Source organism: Penaeus japonicus, unplaced genomic scaffold (assembly GCF_977035675.1).
Source record: "Penaeus japonicus unplaced genomic scaffold, GWHDUDI00000001_assembly GWHDUDI00000001, whole genome shotgun sequence".
Taxonomy (NCBI): Eukaryota; Metazoa; Arthropoda; class Malacostraca; order Decapoda; family Penaeidae; genus Penaeus; species Penaeus japonicus.
The window spans coordinates 55,166,895-55,191,894 of NW_028234403.1; the positions used below are offsets into that span (position 1 = coordinate 55,166,895).

The 25,000-nt window shown below is 41.2% G+C and overlaps 1 protein-coding gene across 1 annotated transcript in view; it reads left to right on the forward strand.

Annotated features, from left to right (window-relative positions):
* Positions 1 to 17,634, forward strand: part of LOC122249606 (NACHT and WD repeat domain-containing protein 2) — a 75,132-nt gene extending 57,498 nt beyond the window's left edge. The window contains exons 19-33 of the mRNA XM_086542881.1: positions 289 to 508; positions 787 to 999; positions 1,305 to 1,420; positions 1,790 to 1,987; positions 2,591 to 2,789; positions 3,760 to 3,893; positions 4,563 to 4,674; positions 5,153 to 5,259; positions 5,899 to 6,045; positions 8,328 to 8,466; positions 8,996 to 9,157; positions 9,935 to 10,138; positions 10,558 to 10,757; positions 11,207 to 11,396; positions 16,371 to 17,634. Of these exons, the coding sequence (XP_086399007.1) occupies positions 289 to 508; positions 787 to 999; positions 1,305 to 1,420; positions 1,790 to 1,987; positions 2,591 to 2,789; positions 3,760 to 3,893; positions 4,563 to 4,674; positions 5,153 to 5,259; positions 5,899 to 6,045; positions 8,328 to 8,466; positions 8,996 to 9,157; positions 9,935 to 10,138; positions 10,558 to 10,757; positions 11,207 to 11,396; positions 16,371 to 16,496 (2,467 nt within the window). The 3' untranslated portion in view covers positions 16,497 to 17,634. The remainder of the gene's footprint in view (positions 1 to 288; positions 509 to 786; positions 1,000 to 1,304; positions 1,421 to 1,789; positions 1,988 to 2,590; positions 2,790 to 3,759; positions 3,894 to 4,562; positions 4,675 to 5,152; positions 5,260 to 5,898; positions 6,046 to 8,327; positions 8,467 to 8,995; positions 9,158 to 9,934; positions 10,139 to 10,557; positions 10,758 to 11,206; positions 11,397 to 16,370) is intronic.
* The last annotated feature ends 7,366 nt before the right edge of the window (positions 17,635 to 25,000 follow it).

Consider the following 25,000-nt stretch of genomic DNA (forward strand, 5'->3'; position numbering starts at 1 on the left):
TACTGTTTATATATTAGACCATAGTAAATGTGACAATATAACGCTTGCAATAGCTTCTGCGCTCACAACCATCAGACACCAGGAAATAAAACTGAAGACCAGAGAAAATAAAATCCAATATAATCCCCACAAGGTCAAAAACCCTAGTGCTAAGACCACCATAAATAAATATCCACAACCCAAACCCCATACCAACCCTCCACATTCCACACCTCCTTCGAATCCCAAAGAATCAAACCTCCTTTTTTTTCTCTTCTTTCTTTCTTCTTCAACCCTCAACCTCACCAGAGAACTGATGTTGGTGGCGGACGCCTTGAGGTTAGGTGGGGCTATCCTCTCCCAGTACCCGGACATGCTGGCGCCGCAGTTGATAGGACGTCTTCTGCCGGAGATGGAGACGAATCCTAATGTGAAGAGCCTCCTATTGCAGTGTGACGCCGAAGGGATCGACCACTGTGGTCTCCTGCCGACGTACCACTGTAGCCACACGCCAGGGGGACCTCTTAAGGTGAGTGATCTTATTTTAGGGAGAGGGTGTTTTGTATCGAGTTACGGCTATTAGTTTATATATCATGCCGTGATTTCAGATATGTTGCAGAACTGGAGTATGTGCACTTTTAAGTATTTCCTGCGTTTGTTTTTTATTTAAAGATGATCGTGAATAACCGATTTGAAATAGTTCTACAATCATACATTCTACAGTCAGATTGAAAGGAAAATCATAATAAGTTTTTTTTTTTTTATAAAAGATAGATATTAAACTTTTGATTCTCTCCGCCCTGACAGTACTCGCTAGAGGGTCACCAGTTCGCCGTGTTCGGATTCCGCCTGACGAACGACTTGCGTTATATCGTCAGCGTTTCGAACAAGTTCATTACGTGGGACCTGTCGACCTCTGACCTGACTCGCGAGGTCATCCCGGGCATCGAAGGCATTATGCAAGACCTTGTGCTTTCTCCAGACAACAAGTACTCCATTGCCCATACTAATAACAGCCAGGTGAGAAGACAGAGGGACAATAGAGAAAGAGAGAAAAAAAAGAGGAGAGAAAGAAAGACAGAAAGAAAACCAGAAGAACGAGAGTTGTAGAGGATTTGAAACATTGAAACTAAAGAGACAAATCTGAAATTGACGTTTCTTATTGGTAGAACTACACGAATAATCTCACGATTGAATAATAACAATAATACGAATGACGGACAAAATATAACATACATAAGCAATCCACAGATACCAAACCATTGCAAGGATCTGCAATTGAAACTCATCAAACTCACCACATATCTCTCTCTGTCCTCCCCCAGACTGTTCTCCTTAACATGCTGACCAGTGAGTTTTTCCTGCTGGAGAATCCCATGCCAGGGGAGACTGTCATAGGCTCCCTCTTGTCTGATTCTTGTGCTGTCATACACGGCGAGAGGTGAGCAAGCGAGCGAGCGTCCGTGGGGTGGAGTGGGGTGGTTGGCATCCGGAAAGAAGGATAGTTGTTATGATATTTTTAAAATGGTTGATTATATTATTCTGGTTGTTATGATGATGATGATAATAGTGATGATAATGGGTACTGAGGTGACGTTACTGTTAATTAAAATCCCTTCAAATGAAGATTTCAGGAAATATCGTAAATACACTAACAATTAGTATAGTTACAATAAATACAAACCACACTTATCGACAACAACAGCCAAAAAACAACAACAACACAAACACCACCCATTAAAAAAAAAAAAAAAAATTAAAACTCATTAAAACTCATTTCCAACCCACACACTCTCTCTCTCTCTCTAAGATCATGGGTCCTGTACACACTTCGAGGAGAGATCAAAGAGCGCGTGAGTTCTCCCATCGATAAACCCATTCTCTTCATGGACTTCAAGGGCCCTCAGGACTACTCCATCGTCTGCTGGTCTGGGGACTTCGACGACAAGAACCTCCTTATTCACACGGTTGTGGGAGGCGATGCCTTCGAAGTACTCAATTTCCATAGGTATTCCGAGACTGATGTTGTGATTGGTTTATAGAAAAGGGTGGATAGTTGGATTTGTGTTGTTATTATTATTGTTATTATTATTTTTATTATTGTTATTGTTATTGTTTATTTATTTATTATTATCATCGTTGTTTATTTATTTATTTATTATCATTATTATTATTGTTGTTTATTTATTTATTATTATTATTATTATTATTATTTATTCTGTTCTTCTTAGGGTTATAGAAGAACAGTTATGAGAGACGTACGGTATTTAGAACTAAATTTCTCATTGTTAAGGGTGAGATTACCATAATTCTTCAGGCGGTTGATCTAAAAATATATCTAATCCTTTTTTGTCTTCTTTATCAATATTTTCTCAATTATTACTGAGAATAGATAATCAACATTAAAAAAAAAAAAAAAATCCTGTAGAAAAGTGATTTCTTTCATCGTGCAAAAGACAACCCTATTAGAAACAACAACCGTTTCGAAAATTCGAAAATTCGAAAAAAAAAAAAAAAAAAAAAAAAAAAAACAAAAAAAAAAAAAAATATATATATATATATATATATTTATATGTATATGTATATATATATATAATTTTCTCATTACCAGTGTGATGACTTGGACTACCTGTCGAACATACATGTACTGCTGCGTACAAGAACATGAACAGGACGTGTGTGTCTTCACTAAGGGCGAAACCTCTTGGACCTTGGATAAGATCATCGCCCCTAATGACGAGAAACTCCTCATGCTTCACCTGACCCACGACCAGAAGCACTTGATTGGCACCTTCATGTTGGGCTTCAAGGTTTGTCTTCGAGTGTATGTGGTTTGTCTTTGATCGTATGTGGTTTGTTCTAAGAATGTGGTGAGTGGAAGGGAATGTGAGAGAAAAAGAGGGAGAGGGAAAGGGAGATGGAAAGGGAGAGGAAGAGGTAGAGGAAGAGGAAGAGAAAGAGGAAGAGTGAGAGAGAGGGAGAGGGAGAGGGAGAGGAAGAGGGAAAGGGAGAGGGAGAGGGAGAGGGAGAGGAAGAGTGAGAAGAAGAGGAAAAGGAAAAGGGAGAGGGAGAGGAAGAGGGAGAGGATAAGGAGAAGGAGAAGGAGAAGAAGGAGAGGGAGATGGAGTAGGAGAGGGAAAGGGGAGGGAGAGGGAGTGAGAGGAGGGAGAAGGGAAGGAAGGAGAGGAGAAAGGAGGAAGGGAGAGAGAAGGAGAAGGGGAGGAGAGGGAGAAGAAAGAAGGAGAGAAGAGAGAGAGAGGGAGAGGAGAGAGGGAGAGGAGAGAGGAGAGAGGAGAGAGGAGAGAGAGAGAGAATGAGAGAGAGAGAGAGAGAGAGAGTGAGAGGAGTGAGAGAGAGGAGTGAGAGAGAGGAGAGAGAGGGAGAGAGAGAGAGAGAGAGAGAGAGAGAGAGAGAGAGAGAGAGACAGACAGAGACAAAGAACACTATAGAACTACAATCATACTATATCCCAATTCAAAATTAAAAAAAAAACAACTTACAAAGAATATGAATTCCAACCCAACCTTAACTAACATATCCCTTCCATCCCCCAACCCCACTACCCCCACCCACCACCCAATCCTACCTACTCCCTACTCCCCACCCCAATCGCCCCCTACTCCCAACCCCCTCTCCCCAATCCCCCTACTCCCTAACACCCCCCGACCCCAATCGCCCCCACTCACCACCCAACCCCCCTACTCACCACTCAATCCCCCCTACTCACTAACCCCCTTACTCACCCCTTCTCACCCCAACTCACCCCCTTCCCCCCACCAGGCATGGGAAGTCGACTCTGGAAAAGGCTGGACCTTGAGGCTTCCCCACGGCATCAGGAACATCTCCACGCAGCTTCTCAAGTCGAACTCATGCGTCCTGTCGAAAGGGTACAAGTATGCCGTGGCTGGTGTGAGGTGAGTGAGTCGTGAGGGGGCCCCCTGAGATGGAGGGGAAGGGGTGTTAGATTGATTGAAGTGGATTAGTTTGGTTATTTTTTTGTTATTATTGTTGGTATTTTTATTATTGTTGTGGTAGAAGAAGAAATAGTTTTTTTTTAATTTTTGTTATTATTATTATTAACATTATCATCATCATCATCATCATCATTATAAGTGGCATCATTATCATTCTTATCATTATCTTTATCATTATCATCATCATGATCGTCATCACTAATACTCTTATTCTCATCATTATTTTCATGTGATGTTGGTATTCTGGCTGTATTTGCTTTCATTATTATTGCTGTCACCTTTGTTGATATTATTATCATTATTATTTACTGTTGTAGTATTATCATTACTATTTATTGTATACATTATTATTACTATTTTTCTTATCTATTGTAGATGATATTGTTGTTCTTGTTTTTGGTATTGTTATTTTTATTATGAAAATTAATATTATCAATATTACCATTATTGTTTTAATAGCTGCATTTCAACATTAATTCAGAACCTCTTCATACATCTTATACAGAAAATATATCTCACCATCACCTCAGTTCATCCAATAACCACTTTCCAATTTTACCATAGTTTACCCTCTCCCTCCCACCCTCCCTCCTTCCGTTTTCTTTCCAGGAAAAACCTATATGTATGGGAACTAGAAACTCAAGAACTGCTCAAAGTACTAGACGCCCATTTCGGTCGCATTATGGATATGGTGGCTCTGACTGTCGGAAATTGGAATTCGGTGAGTATTTTGAGACTGTGAGGGAATGGGAGAAAGGGCGTGGGAGGAGTGTTTTGTGAGGGAGTCAGGGTGGGGCGTGGGGAGATGGGGGGGGAGTTAGGAAGATGGGGAAGATTTGTGAGGGGAGAGGAAGGGCTGTAAGTAAGGGGAAAGGAGGGGTTATAAGTGAAGGGGATGGGTAGTTACGATAAATTAGTAATGAGTTATGAGGGAATAGAAAATTGATTTAGATGGCGTGAGTATAATGCGCAGTGGACAACAAAAGTTCGAATGAAATTATCATTCTGATGTCTTCTTTAAGTATATAATTATCATATGTTTATTACATTAACAAATATAGATGATCCAAAACATACACAGAAAACAAAAAACAAATTAGTCTCAACTCATCCGTTTTCTCACCGTTCGAATCACAGAAAACGGGAACGAAATCTCAATATTTTAGGGATAACTACATCAATCTTCTTCATACTCGCAGGTGATAACTTCCTCCCTCGATCGGACCGTCAAGGTGTGGAATATCAACAACATCTTCGAACAAGTTCACGTCATTGATCGTCACGAACTGCAGGTCGACGATATTAGGTGTGTGTGTGAGAGATAGAGAGAGACAGATAGAGCTAGGTAAATAGAGATATAGAGATATATAGAGATAGCTTGAGGTAGCTTGAGATGGAGAGCGAGCGAGAGAGAGAGAGAGAGAGAGAGAGAGAGAGAGAGAGAGAGAGAGAGAGAGAGAGAGAGAGAGAGAGAGAGAGAGAGAGGGGAAGAGAGAGAGGAAGAGAGAGGGGAAGAGAGAGAGGAAGAGAGAGAGGAAAAGAGAGAGAGAGAGAGAGAGGAAATATATATATAATATATATAGAATATATATATAATATATGTAGATAAAGAGAAAGAAAGAGAGAGAGAGAGAGAGAGAGAGAGAGAGATGGAAAGATATATGAATATAAATGAATATATATATATGTATATATATATATATATATATATATATATATATATATATATAGAGAGAGAGAGAGAGAGAGAGAGAGACAGAGACAGAGACAGAGATAGAGATAGAGATAGATGGAGATAGATAGATAGATAGAGAGAGGAAATACATTCCAACATATATTTACACGATCTCGGAAGTGTTTCTTATGTATACATATACGTGCTTGCTCAAAAGCCTGTTTGATCAAACAAGAAAGCAAATTCTAACCAAATTCTCCCTGTCAACAGCCTGGCTGTCACTCTACCGTTAGCCGTAACAGTAACTAGGAATTGCGTGGGAATCTGGAATCTTAAGTTAGGCAAGTTGGTGAGCAAGTTGGCTGACTCTCCCCTCGGTGCGATTGTCACTCATGCGAAGATCACCAACAATAGCAGGTTGGTGAAATAACCTGTAATTATTCTGTAATTATATATATTTTTTTTCCAGGATTTTTTATTTTTTTGAGTCGCTGGAAAGATGTACTGGGCTGATTATTTATAGTAGTTCAGTCAGTATGGTGTTCTCCTTATTCATTTTTTTCTTTCTTTTTTTATATAGTACAAACTAACTAAATAAATCTCGACATTAGATTATGAAATAAAAAAAAATTAATGTCAAGTTCAACTGACGCTCGACCACAGTGATTTTTTAATGAAATCAAGATAATATCAACATTTTAACTCACAGAACTATAGCAACGAAAAATAAAAACTAAATACAAAACACACATTCCCTTAACTTACGAACTGAATCGTATACAAAACACGCATTCCTTATCTAACAAACTGAACTCCCAAAAGTACATCATATACAAAACACGCATTCCTTATCTAACAAACTGAACTCCCAAAGGTATGCGTTCCTTATCTAACAAACTAAAGTCCCAAAAGTACATCATATACAAAACACGAATTCCTTATCTAACAAACTTAACTCCCGAAGGTACGCATTCCTTATCTAACAAACTAAACTCCCAAAGGTACGCATTCCTTATCTAACAAACTAAACTCCCAAAGGTACGCATTCCTTATCTAACAAACTGAACTCCCGAAGGCACGCATTCCTTATCTAACAAACTAAACTCCCAAAGGTATGCATTCCTTATCTAACAAACTAAACTCCCAAAGGTACGCATTCCTTATCTAACAAACTAAACTCCCAAAGGTACGCATTCCTTATCTAACAAACTAAACTCCCAAAGGTATGCATTCCTTATCTAACAAACTAAACTCCCAAAGGTACGCATTCCTTATCTAACAAACTAAACTCCCAAAGGTATGCATTCCTTATCTAACAAACTCAACTCCTTATCTAACAAACTGAACTCCCGAAGGTACGCATTCCTTATCTAACAAACTTAACTCCCAAAGGTAGGCATTCCTTATCTAACAAACTAAACTCCCAAAGGTATGCATTCCTTATCTAACAAACTAAACTCCCGAAGGTACGCATTCCTTATCTAACAAACTAAAGTCCCAAAAGTACATCATATACAAAACACGAATTCCTTATCTAACAAACTAAACTCCCAAAGCTATGCATTCCTTATCTAACAAACTAAACTCCCAAAGGAACGCATTCCTTATCTAACAAACTAAACTCCCAAAGGTATGCATTCCTTATCTAACAAACTGAACTCCCAAAGGAACGCATTCCTTATCTAACAAACTAAACTCCCAAAGGTATGCATTCCTTATCTAACAAACTAAACTCCCAAAGGTATGCATTCCTTATCTAACAAACTAAACTCCCAAAGGAACGCATTCCTTATCTAACAAACTAAACTCCCAAAGGTATGCATTCCTTATCTAACAAACTCAACTCCCAAAGGTACGCATTCCTTATCTAACAAACTAAACTCCCAAAGGTACGCATTCCTTATCTAACAAACTAAACTCCCGAAGGCACGCATTCCTTATCTAACAAACTAAACTCCCAAAGGAACGCATTCCTTATCTAACAAACTAAACTCCCAAAGGTACGCATTCCTTATCTAACAAACTAAACTCCCAAAGGTACCCATTCCTTATCTAACAAACTAAACTCCCAAAGGTACCCATTCCTTATCTAACAAACTAAACTCCCAAAGGAACGCATTCCTTATCTAACAAACTGAACTCCCGAAGGTACATCGTATACAAAACGTTCATTCTCTTATCTAGCAAACTAAACTCCCAAAGGTACGCATTCCTTATCTAACAAACTAAACTCCCGAAGGCACGCATTCCTTATCTAACAAACTGAACTCCCAAAGGTAGGCATTCCTTATCTAACAAACTAAACTCCCAAAGGTACGCATTCCTTATCTAACAAACTTAACTCCCAAAGGTACGCATTCCTTATCTAACAAACTAAACTCCCAAAGGTACGCATTCCTTATCTAACAAACTGAACTCCCGAAGGTACGAATTCCTTATCTAACAAACTAAAGTCCCAAAAGTACATCATATACAAAACACGAATTCCTTATCTAACAAACTAAACTCCCAAAGGCACGCATTCCTTATCTAACAAACTAAACTCCCAAAGGTACGCATTCCTTATCTAACAAACTCAACTCCCGAAGGTACGCATTCCTTATCTAACAAACTAAACTCCCAAAGGTACGCATTCCTTATCTAACAAACTGAACTCCCAAAGGTACGCATTCCTTATCTAACAAACTAAACTCCCAAAGGTACATCGTCTCAACGGAATCGGGCAATGTTCTGTTCTGGATGGTGCGCGCTGAAGCCGTGGTGTTCAAGGCGGAACAGAAAAATGTTCACCAGCTGATGCTTCTTGATGACGATACGAAATGCGTCACCGTGTCTAAGGTGAGGCTTGTGGAAGATGGGTTTTAAGTGGAAGGAAGGAAGGTGTCTGTGTGTTTGTCTTTGTTTGTGTTTGTTTGTGTGTGTGGGCTTTGGTTAAGGTTTATGGTTTGATGTATATATATATTGGTCTTGTTTGATATATGTATACATATATATATATATATATATATATATATATATATATATATATATATATATGTACACGTAGGTACACTCACGCTCATACTCATACGGATTCTTTTTTTTCCTTATCTTTCTCTTATCCCTCTCCCTCCCCCTCCTCCTCTCTCTCTCCCTCTCCCCCCTCCCCCTCTCCACCTCCCCCTCCCTCCCTCTCTCCCCCCCTCCCCCTCCCTCCCTCTCTCTCTCCCACTCCCTCCTTCTCTCCCCCTTCCCTCCTCTCTCTCTCCACACCCGCGAATCCCACCCCCACAACCCCTCACCTACATCTCCTTCCCTCCTCCCTCCCTCTCTCCCTCCCTCTCTCCCCCTCTATCTCCTCCCTCCCTTCCCCTCTCCCTCTCTCCAGGTCTCCGAGGGCACGGGCGAGCTCTCCTGTTACCTCGTGACCCGCTCGATCCCCGACGGCGCCAAAGTGTACGAGTTCGAGTACCCGATCCGGACCTTCAAGAGCATTTCCGTGACCGCCGACGGCCTCTTCCTCGTCATTCCGTCCATCGATAGCATGAAGGTATGATAGCATGGGAGGATGGGTGGGTGGGTGAGAAGGAGGGTGGGAAAGAGGGTTTGAGGGTGGGAGGGTGGGGGTAGGGTGAGTTTGAGGGTGGGTGGGTGGGTGGGAGGGAAGGAAGGAGGAGGGAGGGTGGGAAGGAGGGAGGGTGGGAGGGTGGGAAGGAGGGAGGAGGAGGGAGGGTGGGAGGATGGGTGGGAAGGAGGGAGGAGGAGGGAGGGTGGGAGGGTGGGTGGCAAGGAGGGTTTGAGGGTGGGAGGGAAGGAGGGAGGGAGGGTGGGATTGAGGGTGAGTGGGAGGGAGGGAAGGTGGGTTTGAGGGTGGGAGGGTGGGTGGGAAGGAGGGAAGAGGGAGGGTGGGTTTGAGGGTGGAGGGTGGGTTTGAGGGTGGAAGGGTGGGTGGGAAAGAGGGAGGAGGGAAGGTGGGTGGGTGGGTGGGAAGGAAGATGGGTGGGTGGATGGGTTTGAGGGTGGATGGGAGGAAGGGAGGTAGGTAGATAGATAGATAGATTTAGATATAGATAAATGGGCATAAATTATTTGTTAAATTAAGATTATGCAATCCTCGTCGAAATATGAATGGAAGATTATTTCTGTGTCCATTTGCTAAAATTACAATGAATAGCCTTTTTCATTAAATGTAGATAAAAATAAATAAAACAATACGAGATCTCACGCGCAGAAAAAAAAAATCAAATCACATTCATAAATGCCCCCAAAAGAACCCTAAATAACTCCATCAACAATTTCACATTAAGTCTTTCCATTTTCTTTACAGGATGCCCTCTTGATCTACCATGCAAAAACCGGGACGTTGGTACACAAAATGCCCTTGAAATACCCGAGCTACAAGGACTTCCACTTAGTCGTGCCTCTGCCCAACAAGCCAACCCAAGTGGCACTGATTGACCAGGACAAAGGGAACATTGTTGACATTCGAACCAAGAAGTTTGTGAGGTCGATAGCCAAGTGGGGAGGAAAGGTGCGAGTTTTTAAGGGTTTTCTGTTTGGTTTGTGATTTTTTTAAGGGTGTTTTGTTTGGTTTGCGATTTTTTTTAGGGTGTTTTGGTCGCTTTGCGATTTTTAGGGGATGTTCTGTGCGTTTTACGATTTTTTTGTTTTTTTTTTTGGGGGGGGGTTATGATGGATAATTCGATCATTTTGCTGACTTTTTTTTATATATAGCTATATCGTGTTCGTTTTGTGTTTTGAGTGGATGCATCCTTGAGAAAGGATTTTTTCTTAAATAAAATGCATGATATGATTGTCATCCGACTTATCTCGAGTTATCTCGCCTTTCTACTTTTGAGAAAATGGATCCTTTTTTGACACGCTCACCGCACAACACAGACGACCTCTCGTAAGTCCCAACTGTGTCTCCTCACCTCCACCTTCCTGCAGGTATCGAAGGACGGGAGGTACGGCCTCTACGCCCCAGCGAGAGGAGGACTCGAACTGCTGGAGCTCCGCCACGGTACCTCCGTCAGGACCCTCATTCCCCGAGTGGCTGAGGGCGTCTTCTCTGTCATCTGCCTCTTCACTCGCACGGATGAGTATGTGCTGTACTATCACGGCGGACGCAAGACCATCCGGGTGTTCAGGTGGGTCGGGGGGGAGAGGGAGAGGGGGGAGGGGGAGAGGGGATGGGGAGGGAGGGGGGATGGGGAGGGAGAGGGGGAGGGGAGGGAAGGGGGAGGGGGGGGGAGAGGGAAAGGGGGAGGAGGAGGGGGGGGGAGAGGGGATAGAAGAGGAGGGAAGGGGGAGAGAGAAGGGAAAGAAAGAGAGGGAGAGAGAGAAGGGGAGGGAGAGATAGAAAGAGAGAGAGAAAGAGAAAGAAAGATAGAAAGAGAGAGAGAGACAGAGTGAGAGAGAAATTGTGTGTGTGTGTATTTCTGCGTGTGTATATGTGTGTGTGTTCGTTTATGCATGTGTGTATAGTTCAGCAAACGTATATATGTGTGTGCGCACGTACAAGCATGACTACACACCTACGTGCGTAAATACCCGCGCTCTATTTCCCATTCACAAAAGCACCTCCCCCGTCCTGCAGACTAACCGACGGCAAAATGATCGCCAACTATCGCGTGCAGGCCGAGCTGACAGCCATCGCAGCGAGTGAGGACGGGAGAACCATCGTCTTAGGAACGGTGGACGGCTGTCTGTCTTCCCTCACCATTGCTGACCCCACGAGGAACGGGATCAAAGAATACCTGGCTGATCTTCCATCCAGAAATCCACAGGTAAGGTGGGGAAGGCAGAGGGGAGGGGGAGGAGGAGGAGGGGGAGGAAGAAGAAGAAGAAGAAGGAGAAGAAGAAGAAGAAGAAGAAGAAGGAGGAGGAGAAGGATGAAGAAGAAGGAGAAGAAGAAGAAGAAGAAGAAGAAGAAGGGGAGTGGAGAGGGGAGGAAGGAAGGAAAAGGAAGATTTATTTTCTTATATGAAAGGGATGGAAGGGAGACGAAAGGATATATAGAAGATTTATATTTTATATATGATAGGGTAAATATAGACGTATATATACATATATATACATATATATATATATTATATATATATATTTTTTCCCATTTGAAGTTTTCAGAATGACAGAAAGTTTTTTTTCCTATCAGAAACGATAGCTATTGATAAGGGATCGGATAACAGATTCTTATCCTATTGGTAATAACACGTAAATATCCGGTGGTTAGATTTAAAAAAAATATATATATATATAATAGACATGACTGCTTGTCACCACATGATTGCACAAAAGCACATGACTGATTATAATTGTACAGTCCAAGGGGATGGAAATATATTAGCTGGAAGGGGACTAGTTATTTCTAGCCCATGGTAACTACGCTGCATTACCAAGTATTACCTTCTACGATAGATGGAAATACTTATCTCAGTCACTGTGCATGGAATTGAATTCTGATCGCCGTCCAGAGGGGGAAAGATCGTCAAATGAACTGGCTTATTCACTGGAACAGAGGTCAGAGTTCAACGGAATTTCTCAAATTATAGAATCAATAACCACTTACTCAAAATGTCTTTAAAGTTACAATTGATGTCAATGGTAAGTATTGTGGGTTGTATCTTGCAATGAACAATGCAAGATCTATATATTATCAGATCCTTTTGGGATGAAACTAGAAAAGTCAAAACTGAATGATATATTTTATTTCATAAAACTGCAAATTTCGAAGAAAAAAACGTATTAAACAGAACCAGAAGTTATATCAGTAATAATTCACATAATAAATTCCTATACATTTATGTTTTAAGCACCAAATTAAATCCAGTTTACAATGTTACACCCAAGTTGACCTTATGCAATCAAACATGCATGATTCAACTGCAAAGTCAAGTAAATATAACGAGTGTATGATATGAACTAATGAAAATCAAATCCATGCTTGTTTTGAGTGTCATACTAAAGTATATCTTGTCATACTAAAGTATGTATTCCCAGTATGTAATGATAATGGTGATACTACTACGAGTGGTGATTATAGTGATAGTAAGAATAATTAAAAACAATAATGATATTGATAATGATAGTATTATTATAAAATTTTAATTAGAATATTGATGTTATTACTAATATGACTTCTGCTACTACTACTAATCATTATACAGATAATAGTGATAATGATAATGATAATGATAATAATGATAATGATGATAAGCACGAACAACAGTGCTAATAACAACAATAACAACAACCGTAATAACAATGATAATGATATGAACAACAATACCAATAATAATATTACCACCAACAATATTGACAATGGATACAGTGATAAAGGTAACAATGACAGCAACAATGATAATAATAACAATGATAGCAATAATGATAACAATGATAATCATAATCGCGAGAACAGCAATAACAACATAGATAATGGTAATGATGAAAAAAAAGATTTTTTTGTTAAAGATTATTTTTTGCACTCTGCTATGCCAGTTTATTTTAGATTCTTATTTTTGTATCAAAAAGCATGGGCGTGTTCCAGAATAACAGAAAATTATACATATAAACCCACTATTGTAAATAATGTGAACGTGTTTTTTTTCATTTATTTTTATTTTTGTATTTTTTTTTTTTTAGATCTATGTATTTTTTTTAACAACCTGTAGACTTAGTTTATTTATGATTGGTGTATTAGAATAGTAAGTTATAGTTATATGAATTTAGGAATGTTTTATAACTGATGGTATTAAATGTTACTAATGATAACATGATGATTCTGTTGTAGATTGAGTTGTTATGTATGTATGTATTTGTGTATGTACATGTACACCTATATGAGGATATGTATGTACATATATATACTCATATAATCATATATAGGTAGGCTAATCTTAATTTCTTAATCACATCAATAACAGAATCGTCTTCTTTAATTTTTGAGAGAAAAAAAAAACATCAATATTTTTTGTAGCATAGATAAAATGCTATAACAAAACTGTACATTGCTTAAAACATTTTAACATGACACATTTAACTTAGCAATATTAGCAGCATCTTGTGAAACACATATAATTAATAGTTAAACCAAAAATATATATACATAAAAAAAAAAAAAAATCACCAATAACACCCATAAGATATAATAAATCTGTACTATAGTAATAAAACAGACCCAAGCTTTTTTTTTTTACCCAACACGTAATCTTAAGTTGAATAACAAGTCCAATTAGTCACAAAACTCCTATTCTCTCTCGTCAAATTCCAAAATCGATCGATTTGCTGCAGGACGACGCACACGTGAGTTGCCTGATCCTAACTGTCTCCTAACGACCCTGCACACCCACGCCCACGCCCCCTCCCGCAACACGTGTGATGACGCTGCCTGAAGGGAGTATGGGGCGGGGGAAGAAAGGGGGGAGGGGGGAGAGGGGGATGAAGGACTAAGGGATGGGAAGGGAACGGATGGGATGGGAGTATGAAGGAAGGGAGGGGTGATGATGAGTGAGGAGAGGAGAATGAAGGAGGAAGGGAAGGGAGGGGATGAAGGAGGGAGGGGAGGAGAGTAGATGAAGCAGGGGGGAGGGGGGATTAAGGAGGGAGGAGAGGAGAGGAGGGAAGGGGTTGGGAGAGAAGAGAAGGGAAGGGGTGGGGAGAGAAGAGGAGGGAAGGGGTGGGAAGAGAAGAGGAGGGAAGGGGTGGGGAGAGAAGAGGAGGGAAGGGGTGGGGAGAGAAGAGGAGGGAAGGGGAGGGCAGAGAAGGGAAGGGGAGGTTAGAGGAGAGGAGGGAAGGGGAGGTTAGAGGAGAGGAGGGAAGGGGAGGGGAGAGGAGGGAAGGGGAGGGGAGGGGGGAGGAAGGAAGGGAAAAGAAAGGAAAGGAAAAGAAGGGGAAGAGGAAGGGGAAAGAAGGGAAGAGAGAGAAAGAGAGGAGGGAGGGAAGAGGAGGAAAGGAGAAGAGAGGGGAATGGAACGGGAGAAGAAAGGAGAGAGGGAGGGGGGGGGGGAGTAAAATGAAGTAGTAGTAGGGAAGGGGAGAAAGGGGAAGGATGGCGTGATGACGTCAGAACTACATATCGTTTCCCAAATACTCTCTTAGCGGACCTCAGATGTTAAATCTTAATTGGATCCTAATTAAGATGAGTTTGTTTTTGGATGTGCCTGAAGAGGTCTGGTTAAGGGTATGTCAGGGACGATACAACTTAAAAAGGATGGTGTGAAAAGGGTATTTCAGTGTCCTAAGTAATTTGCCCTTTTAATGTGAGGCTTTTGGGATGAATTTCATCTTAATGGGCATTAATAATACGAAACCTACATACTCTAGTGAGACAGAAATGTTCTTTTCCTGTCCTTCTTATTGAGTATCTGACGAAATCACCTTTCCTTCGCCATCTAAAACTGGTATGTTTTTTTTTATCCACATTTATTCATTTGATTTTAAATATCTGTAGGTTTTCTACACGTAGACAGAATCCGTAATGAAAGTTTGAGACACTTCTATTCCACACTTTTTCCCCACAATTATAAAGTGAGATCTTAAAGGTTTCCGTTCAGTATGTAGTGTAAAATTAAGGTTTATCCACATGTAGTTTTTTTTCTTTATTTTCTCCATCAATTTTTATCGTAGAGTTGTTGGAAAGTAAGTAACCTAGAAGTAGTCGTAGATGTTGACATCTCACGTAAGCGAGAACAATACGGCGAAAGAGAAAGCTAGACCGAGTAGTTGCGTAACGAGAGCACTGTATATTGCAGATAGAGAGAGACAGAAAAAAATAAAACCAGCAAAAGACACCACCAAAATACATAGCGTAGGAATCGTAGGATCTGTAGGATTACAAGATTTCATTCCGGTCCTACACGAGGCCCTCTCTGTAAGGAGATGAAGAGCAGGACGAACTCGCCTCCAGTGGCCGAAAAATGAGATGTGACACATGGAATCAAATCAGACACTGCGAGGTTGCACAGAGACATGTCTAGCACTTGTACAGATGTCCTTGTATTTGCAACACACTTAGATTTGGATCACACAGGCATTCCTCAAGGCGGTGCACTGTCCCCCTCTCTCTGTTTGTCTCTGTCTTTTGAATGCCCTTTATTTCCCTTTTCCTTGTTGACATCCTTTCGTAACCCCAGTTGCTTTGCAGAGAGAAGGTAAGAGTTGCCATGTCACGTGGTTTGCCATACCACGTGAGTCGTCATGTCATTCTATTCGGTTTGTATTCAACAGTGCATTCACTGATTTTGATGTTGGTTTTCGTATGTTAAATAGTTTGAGTTCCTCATTAGTTTCTTTTTCTCTTTCGTCATCACTTGGATGGATTCGTTGATAAATCACTTGCTGTTTCATATTCAGTAGTTATTTCTCTTTTTATTGTTGAATGTTGTATATATGTATATATATGTATATAAACATATACATATATATGTATGTATATGTATATATAGATATATGTATACATACACATAAATGTATGTATATATACACATATCTGTATATATATGCACACACACATACACACACGTTTTAATTGACACACACACCCACATCCACACATCCACACACACACATATATATATATATATATATATATATATATATATATATATGTTTTAACTGACACGCACACACACACACGCGCGCGCGCGCACAAACATTCCCGCCTACATACCAACTCACAACTATATGAGCTCCAATAACATGACCATATAGTCCTCACCGCTCTCGCCCGAATTCGCCACACTAACGCCCCTTTCCCCCCGCAGAAATACAAGGAGGAAGAGGCGAAGCAGAACATGACATTTAAGCGTGCAGTCAACATGGTAATGCTGACCAACCGACTTCAGGGAGATTCCTCGTCCTTCTTCGGGATGAAGAAAGCCGACTCGTAGACGCTTCTTCTCGGAAAGAGAAGATGGAGAGGTGCCTGGGATGCTACGTGTGGGCTACTAGAGGCTACGGGTCTATGAGTGGCTAGGGACACGCGGTCGAAGCGCAGAGAGAGAAAGAGAGAGAGAGAGAGACTTTTTTTTACTTTGACGAGTTTATTGAGACAAGTGATTACATACATCTCAAAAGGATGAAAGAGTGAGAGAGAGAGAAAGACTACCACTTCCCCCCCCCAGATATTTTCAAGAACGCCAGGTCAACGCATCATTGAGAGAGTGTAACACTGTTTCTCTGACGTTGAGTTATGAATTATGTACCGACGCGCCAGCTTGCTGTATCAAGCAGAATAGTGATGAAACTCCGTATATTTTAGTAGATTAATCATTGCGCGCGCACTCGGACACAAACCCGCATTCTGACAGAGGTGCAGATGAACACACACATACAAATACGCACACGAAAATAAACACATTGAATAAAACATACAGAAGCGCGTGCAATTGCGCTGACTTTCGCATATATATTTCAAATTCTCGTCTCCTCTCTTAAAATATACTGTATCGCAGGAAAATACAGTCTCCAGTATTGCATGTAGCGCACAATTAGAGTTACTCTGCATTATCTTTCTCAGCTGGACTGATCTTAGTGTTGTTTCGAGAGAAAAAAACAAGTATATTTTGTATAGGAAAAGTTAACATATATAGTGAACTGTAGCCATGCATCATAATTCTATACAGTTCGATATCCTCCATAGGTATAAGTAGAGTACATAAGTATAAACATAGATACATATATATATATATACATATATAAATATATTTTGGAAGAGTTTTAACTTTCGACTTGTATATGATGTCGAACCTCTCTCTCCGTTTGCATATCGAGGTTCATACTGTAACTTTCCTTTGCTTGTGCGAGAGAACTTTCCACTTCGGTCCCTCTCTTCTCAACGTCAATAGCGAAGGTCGTGTCAGGGTCAGGAGAGTGTCTGTATGTAAGGGAGGAGAGAAAACCTTACGTAACATTGCGTTGACGTGGAACACAATTTTTTTTTTTTCTTGCCGAGAATTACACGTCATGGGATACGGCCATATGTTATTGTGTGTCTGTTTGGGTACATTCTTTTTTTTCTGAGAGAGGGGTGGGAGGGAGAGGGAGAGGGAATACTTTCTGGGTAAATTCATCCTTTTCTGCCATTTGTTCTTCCCGAAGCCCCTCATCAGAAGCGGGAGAAATGGCCACTGGGTTAGACGTGGTGAATAATAGGATGTATGATGGTAGGGTGTTAATAACTGTGGTTGCATATATGATAGACGTTTTAAGAGATGTTATCTGTGGCGTAGACGACACTGGCATATGTGCAGTCGAGAAGTGCTGTTGTGAAGACAAGGGTGATTACAGGACGATATGCTAACCTTTGTGATGCTGGTAGTGATGATAGAGAGAAGGATGACTAGTGGCACAGATGGGCGGGTTGCAGAGAAATGACCGGAACGTGGGCGCGGGCGTGAGGGCTTCCCGTGGATACTAATAAGACCACAAGGCGGAGATTAGTGTGCAAGACTGGACAAGTCCTCATGTACCGACCCCTCATTCCATGGCGGTTCCGGGTACCCCCCTCTCTCCCCTCTCCCTTCCTCGTCCCCACCCCCTCCCCCTCTTCCCTTCCTCGTCCCCACCCCCTCCCCCTCTTCTCTTCCTCGTCCCCACCCCCTCCCTTCTTCCCTTCCTCTCCTCCCACCCCCTCCTCTCTTCCTCGCCCCCACCCCATTCCCCTCTTCCCTTCCTCTCCCCCCACTCCCTCCCTCTCTCTTCCTCGTCCCCACCCCCTCCCCCTCTTCCCTTCCTCGCCCCCCACTCCCTCCCTCTCTCTTCCTCGTCCCCACCCCCTCCCCCTCTCTTCCTCGTCCCCACCCCTCCCTTCTTCCCTTCCTCGTCCCCACCCCCTCCCCCTCTCTCTTCCTCGTCCCCACCCCCTCACTCTACCCCTCCCGACCATCCCCACACAACCTGCATACCTACCCACTAACACACCTGTCTGCCTCATATGCAAAAAAAATGATGGGGACTGATATGCACATAAATAAATAATAGTCATAAGACTATGTTACCCGATTAAACAGTCACACTTGTTGCTGTTGCACGAAAATATTATTTTACTTCTTATTTATAAGCTTATAACACTTGTTGCTGGACTACGCTTTGTAGCCTTGGTGCACGTGATAACCAGCTCTGATTTGTAGTGATATTCGACTTCCTCAGGTTAGCTACCCGCTATAAAAAAATAAAAATAAATAAAAACGTGTTCGTGAAGGGCATAGCTTTCCCCGAGCTCCTAGGTTTAGACTTCTGGTAGGATAGCAGCGGGTCTTCAGCATTGGGAAGGTCCTGTTTTGCGTGTTAAGAGGCTTCCCCTACATAACTGGTACTTTCACATCCACGGCGTCAGTATGTAGTGTGGCCGCGCCTGCTTACGTGCTCCCCGCCGTCATCCGGGAACTCTGTACGCCAGGCACGGCAGGCGGGACCTCCTGACGATGCCCCCGCCATACTTAAAAAGACCCCAGCTTCACCAGCAGGCATTCTTAAGGATCTCGGATTCTGCGAGGTGGCGCCTTTAGGATACGCGTTCGTTTGCATCTCTTTGCTTTTTGCTCGTCGAAATCCCTTCACCTCTGCCGTTTAGACTGAATGAAAGCAGACAGGATGATAGCTTTCCCGATATTGGTGGTGAGAAGTTTGATACGTTCCTGCCTTCAGTCTTCTTTAGACTTAGAGAATAAGAGAAAATGAAAGTGACGTCATCCCTGAAGTATTTGCCCTAACCAGCCTCCCTTCCCTCCCCCTCCACTTTTTTTTTCTTCCTCCTCCTCGTCGTCCTCTTCTTCTTCCACCACCACCACCTTCACCTCCCCAGCGCGTCCTCAATCTCCTTTTTCTCCTTCTCTACCTCCACCACACCCTCCTTCTCCTCCACTACCTCCACCTTTACCACTACCTCCACCTCCACCACACCCTCCTTCTCCTCCACTACCTCTACCTTTACCACCACCACCACTTCCACATTTTCCTTCTCCTCGTCCTTCACCATTTCCACTTACTTACCTCCCCCTACTCCCCCCTCTCCCACACTCCCTGGCCAACCTCACAATCTCACGCATATCTCTCTTTGACGTCTTCGACACTTCGATGTTCCGACTTCGAACTGCTGAATGGCTGTGACTGTGATCTTGTGTCTTGATGACGGATGTATCAGTTTGTGCTAACTTAGGTAGGTTGCAGACGATGTAATAAACTCCTATATTCTTGTAGTTTTTTATTTATTCCTTGAAGATTGTGTTTCAGGGTTCGCCTTTGTTGATGCGGGTAGAAGTGATTACCTCGGAGTTATTAGATAATATTGAGATATATTATGATATCAACCCGTTGCGGACGGGTGGCATGACGTACATGTACGAGATTGTGATCTGACGACGGGTGGCATGACATACGTGTCATGGCATATTTGACGATTAGGGAGAGTGTGTTCCTCTACTACACTATGAATAACTTTATTTAGAGACTGGTGATATCAATTGTAATTATGATTACTATGCTTGTCGCATTATTCACAAAAAAATGAGTTAGTTCAAAGTCACAAACTTAAGTGGCACTACTCTCCTCCAGCACCATCTGGTAAGAAAGCCATGGAGGGCGCCCATCTATCTTCAGAGAACAGTAACACACAAGGAAAGTACCGTTCTTCTGCTCTTAAGTACCGGCGATGCAGCATATGTAGGTAGACTGAGAAGAAGACCATTCGCATCGTCTGCAATGTGACCCTGTGTCAGTATGGCTGCTTTGTGGAATAGCACTTGCAGTCATAAGCACAGGTCATCTTCCCTATCTCTTCATTTATTTTCGTCGGCGATGGTTATTTCTTTCGTACACGTGTTCCTTATCCTCCCATAAAACTAATATTTTTATCACACTGAGCTCATTAGGGCCCTATACTACAATTTTAGTCAACGACACATTAATAAACACTATCAGATGACACAAATAAGTCTCACAAGATATTAAAACACCAGAAATGTCGAACACAAATACGGTCCAAATATCAAACTGAGTGAATTAAAAATAACTCGAAAAGTCGTGAAAAATTGGGTGAATCTCCCTCGCTCTGAAATAAAACCCATACTAGCTTGCCTATCAAGTGGTACTAGTACTCATCATGGGGACCAGTCATGCAAATCTATCCTCGTATGCAACCATTTAATGCTGATTTTGGCAAGATATGATAAAGAGAATTATTTTTTTGTGGATTTAACTTGATAATATTGTTAAAAATATATGCATAAGTACCGAAAAATTACGAATAAGCGAACAGCTAAAAAACTACTTGTAATGTAAAATTGTAATGGTGATTTGTTGTGGAAAACAAGTTGTGTTAACGATTTTTGGAAACAGAAAGTGATCATTCCCCATCAATTCCCACAACAATTATTTTTTTTGATGCACACTGCAGCTGCAAATGAAAACGTCATCATTTCATCTACCTATCAGTCATCTTCGCCGCTTTGGCCAAAAATAAAAGAATAAAGAAAACGCGTGGTATGCATTGTACAATTGGTTTTAACAATAACAACCTCAGAGCATTAAGGTCTCTCTCTTACACATACACACACACACACATATATATATAGAGAGAAAGAGATGGATATGGATATGATATATATATATATATATATATATATACATATATATACATATACATATATATGTGTGTATGTATGTATGTATACACACACACACACACACACACACATATATATATATATATATATATATATATATATATATATATATATATATGCGTGTGTTTATGTATATATGCATATATATATACATATATATATGTATATATATGTATACGCACACACATATATATACACACACATACACTCTCAATATATATATATATATACATACTTCCATGCCTGTTACTGTAACAGGCATAGACTTCTGTAAATCCTTAAAGACGGCAGAGCTAGAAGGCCTTAAAATCAATTGAAAATCTGAAGAACTGCCTATGGAAAATATACAATTCACTAAGAATAACACTTCTAAAACGGACTTCCCAAACTTCTCGTTCTTTTGTCCTCGACTTATAAACTTTATCAACACAATAACACCGGCTGCATCACTAATAAATAGCCCTTTCGGAAACCTAGATGCTCTGTGGGGAAAGCACTTTAAAAAGGGGTTGATTTAAGTGACATCCGAGAACATTGGCATCCTTTTGTATCAATATTGTTTCTATTAAATCAGCTATAAGAAATAAACTTTCATCATCATTGTTATAATTATGTGGTTAACTTCTATTCTTGATAACCGTTAGACTTAGAATCTCAGCTGCCAGAGGTACTTTTTGATAATGGCCTGGATGACACACTGACTGACTTTAAGCAGTTGCTAGTTGGCATTCATGGTACCATATCTCTTTTCTAGCTCAGTTGTACCAGTCGCTATGCCTGACAGTCATTCTATGGAATAATGATGATAAAACTTACGAAGTGAAGTTGTGAAGAATACAATCTGTAGATTCGCGCGCGCTCGTGTGTGTATATGTGTGTTTTATTTGTTAAAGTGCGCATGATTTTATGCCCCGTCATGGGTATACATGCCGAAGAATCTTGTGAAAATACAGAATCATGATCAAAATGCATCTCCCACCTGGTCATTAAGGAACATTACATAACAACATTCCATTGTAATGCGTTTGTTTACGAAGATCGCACGGGTACTAAAAATCAATACTACTTTACAATATCAGAAGCCACCTGCTATAAAGAATTCTTCGATAGTCTTTCTTTTATTTTCAATAATTTTACCTAAACTTGATTCTACTTTGAGGACGAAGTATAAAAAAGTCCGAATTAATTATCATTCTTGCTCAACGTAGCGGGAGCGTATAAGGAAACCGTGCCTTCCAAAGAAACCAGCAGAACAAGATTCTTGGGCCGTGTCAGAAAATATGTCTCGTAGCGCGGATGAACTACAGTGACTATCCAAAAATCTATCGGTTTAATATTCTTTATATAACTCACCATAAAATCAACATCTAAACAGGAAACTCAGATCATCAAACTATAGATATATATATAGATATCTAGACACATACAGCCTTTTTTCTTTAGCCATTGAGCACCACACATATAGCCGCTAGTCATCCCGTTGACGTCTATGCGTGTCTAGGCAACGCGGTAGCTAGCCTTCAGACAGATGATGGGATCGCTACTTGTGTGTTGAGATCTCCGTCTGTAGACATCAGCCAAGGACGTGTCTGTCACTGTTCGTCTGTGTTGTTTCTTCATTCAGCGCCTGACGGGAGGAGTCAACACCGCTGCAGAGTTGTCATCGACTGAAGCACATCTTCAAACATCACATGCGGTCGGTCGTGGTTGAGTTTCATACTGGTGTCTCCGCGATATGGATTATTCTCTTTGTAAATTTATGTGTGTGTGTAAGTTATTAGAATCGGATGTCTAGTTGTTTTTTTTAGGTTTTATTTTTCAATCAAAGTAACGAGTTGAGATGTGATTATGATAGTTGGTCCTTTTTTTCTGCAAAAGGCTTATATTGCTTGCCAAACACCACACGTACCAATATGGATTTTGCCATTTTTCCGTGACTTGTTTGTGGTATGACTGTGCGTACAATAGCTTTCATTCAAACAGCGTTTCAATTAGCTTTATTCAAAATAATTGTTTACTCGCCTTGCAGACCTGGCAAGCATTCAATGGCAGGTGTTGCATGACTTGGCAACCCCACCATCTAAGATAGACAACATTTACCTTTTTTTATGTTTGTACCCCGTCAATACGAGGCTAGAGAACCTAACAAAAGACAGGAATTTCTTTCAGAAATCTGTAAGCACTGTACTCACATCACGTCATTCCTTTTCTTATATATTGCTCTAGTAATGCTTAGTGTTTGGTATTTCTATCATGTCAATGGAAGGGATAAAATCTTGTCAGGTAACTTGTTCCGTGATCAATATAGTTGCACTCCTTCGTCAGGTAGTTCAAACAGGTGTGACTTACGGAGCCTGGGTAGTCATATAGCACATAGATTATAAAACCCGAACATGCTTTGTATTTATGTTCATGGGATTGTATGTGTGGAGAGAAATAAAGTTGTAAAGTATTTGGAAGGTGTGGTTATGATTGTGAATAACAATGTGCATATCTTTTAAAGTTTGAAGCTATCTCCAGGGCTCACAGAACTCAAAACTCATTTATGTGTAAACGAAAATGAATGAGAGAAGAGCACTACCTCGAAAAAAAAAAAAAAAATGAAATCCCGACCTTCGGAGCCCAAACAACCTTCTGTAAAATTCTGGTCTGTTCGACGACTTTTTACGTGGCGCTGTGAGACTGAAGGGGAAAAACATAACAGCAGATACCTCAGGAATGCACGGTTCTGATCGAACTTAGTGATACACTCAAATGATCACGTACGCATGTAAGAGTACTCGATCGCCGTATGGATACAGTTTCACATTCAAAAGATCAGTGTAACTTGACCCTTCATCTGAAATCCAATACGCAATTTCATCCCTTAAAAAACATATTTTTTTTTTTATCATGCGTAATGTTAGTACTGACCATACATCCCAAATTACGAAACCAAGCGACCTTCAACACCAGTTTCTAGAATAGGAAATAGGAACGCATGATAAACTAAGGAACCGAGAATTATGCGGGGCCGTAGTGTATGCTCGTACCCTCTCTGACCTCTTCCATACCTCACGCCCCTGCCTGTATTTTGGCTCCACGTCTTCAGTAATTTTGCCCTAGAATCCTTTTGCCTGTCTTGTCATCAGGGCTCCTAGTTGCCCGAAGGGAAACGGCTTTCGATCTGTTATGATCCTTAAAGCCTCTGGTCTGAGGGTTGGTGAGATCTCATACTTGACGTGAATGATAAGCCCAGTATACGCAGTCCCGGCTTCATTGCAATTCGAACGTGGCATAGCAGTCATTAGGAATTAATTCTCGATAAAGCATCATAACTAACGGTGATATTGTGCGCATAGATAGTAGTCTGAATCGCCATAGAATAGTAGTAGAGGTCAGCAAATCCCTAGGTCAACCTTGCCTTTTGCGAAGGACTTTCCCTCTGATCATCGCTCGTTCTCCTTACGTATCGCTACGGCCCGCAGCATACGTAGTGGGAGAGACCGAAGGAAGCTCGGGATGTCTGAAGGAATGATGCAAGTTGACCACGCATCCACCTGGCCGAAGGACGCTCAGACGTACTAACTGAAGGCCTTGGTGTGCAGAGGTGTGAAGTGCTCAGTAGTGGGCCGGCTCGGCCTTACCTCAGGCATCGGCCCTTCATTATGCCTAATGTTATCTCCTACAGTGGAAGTCAAGGTGCACTGCGGGAATTTCAGCCTCGTGTTGCTCTTGCTCTCTCTCTCTCTCTCTCTCTCATTTTATATACCTTCCTACTTATCCTTATG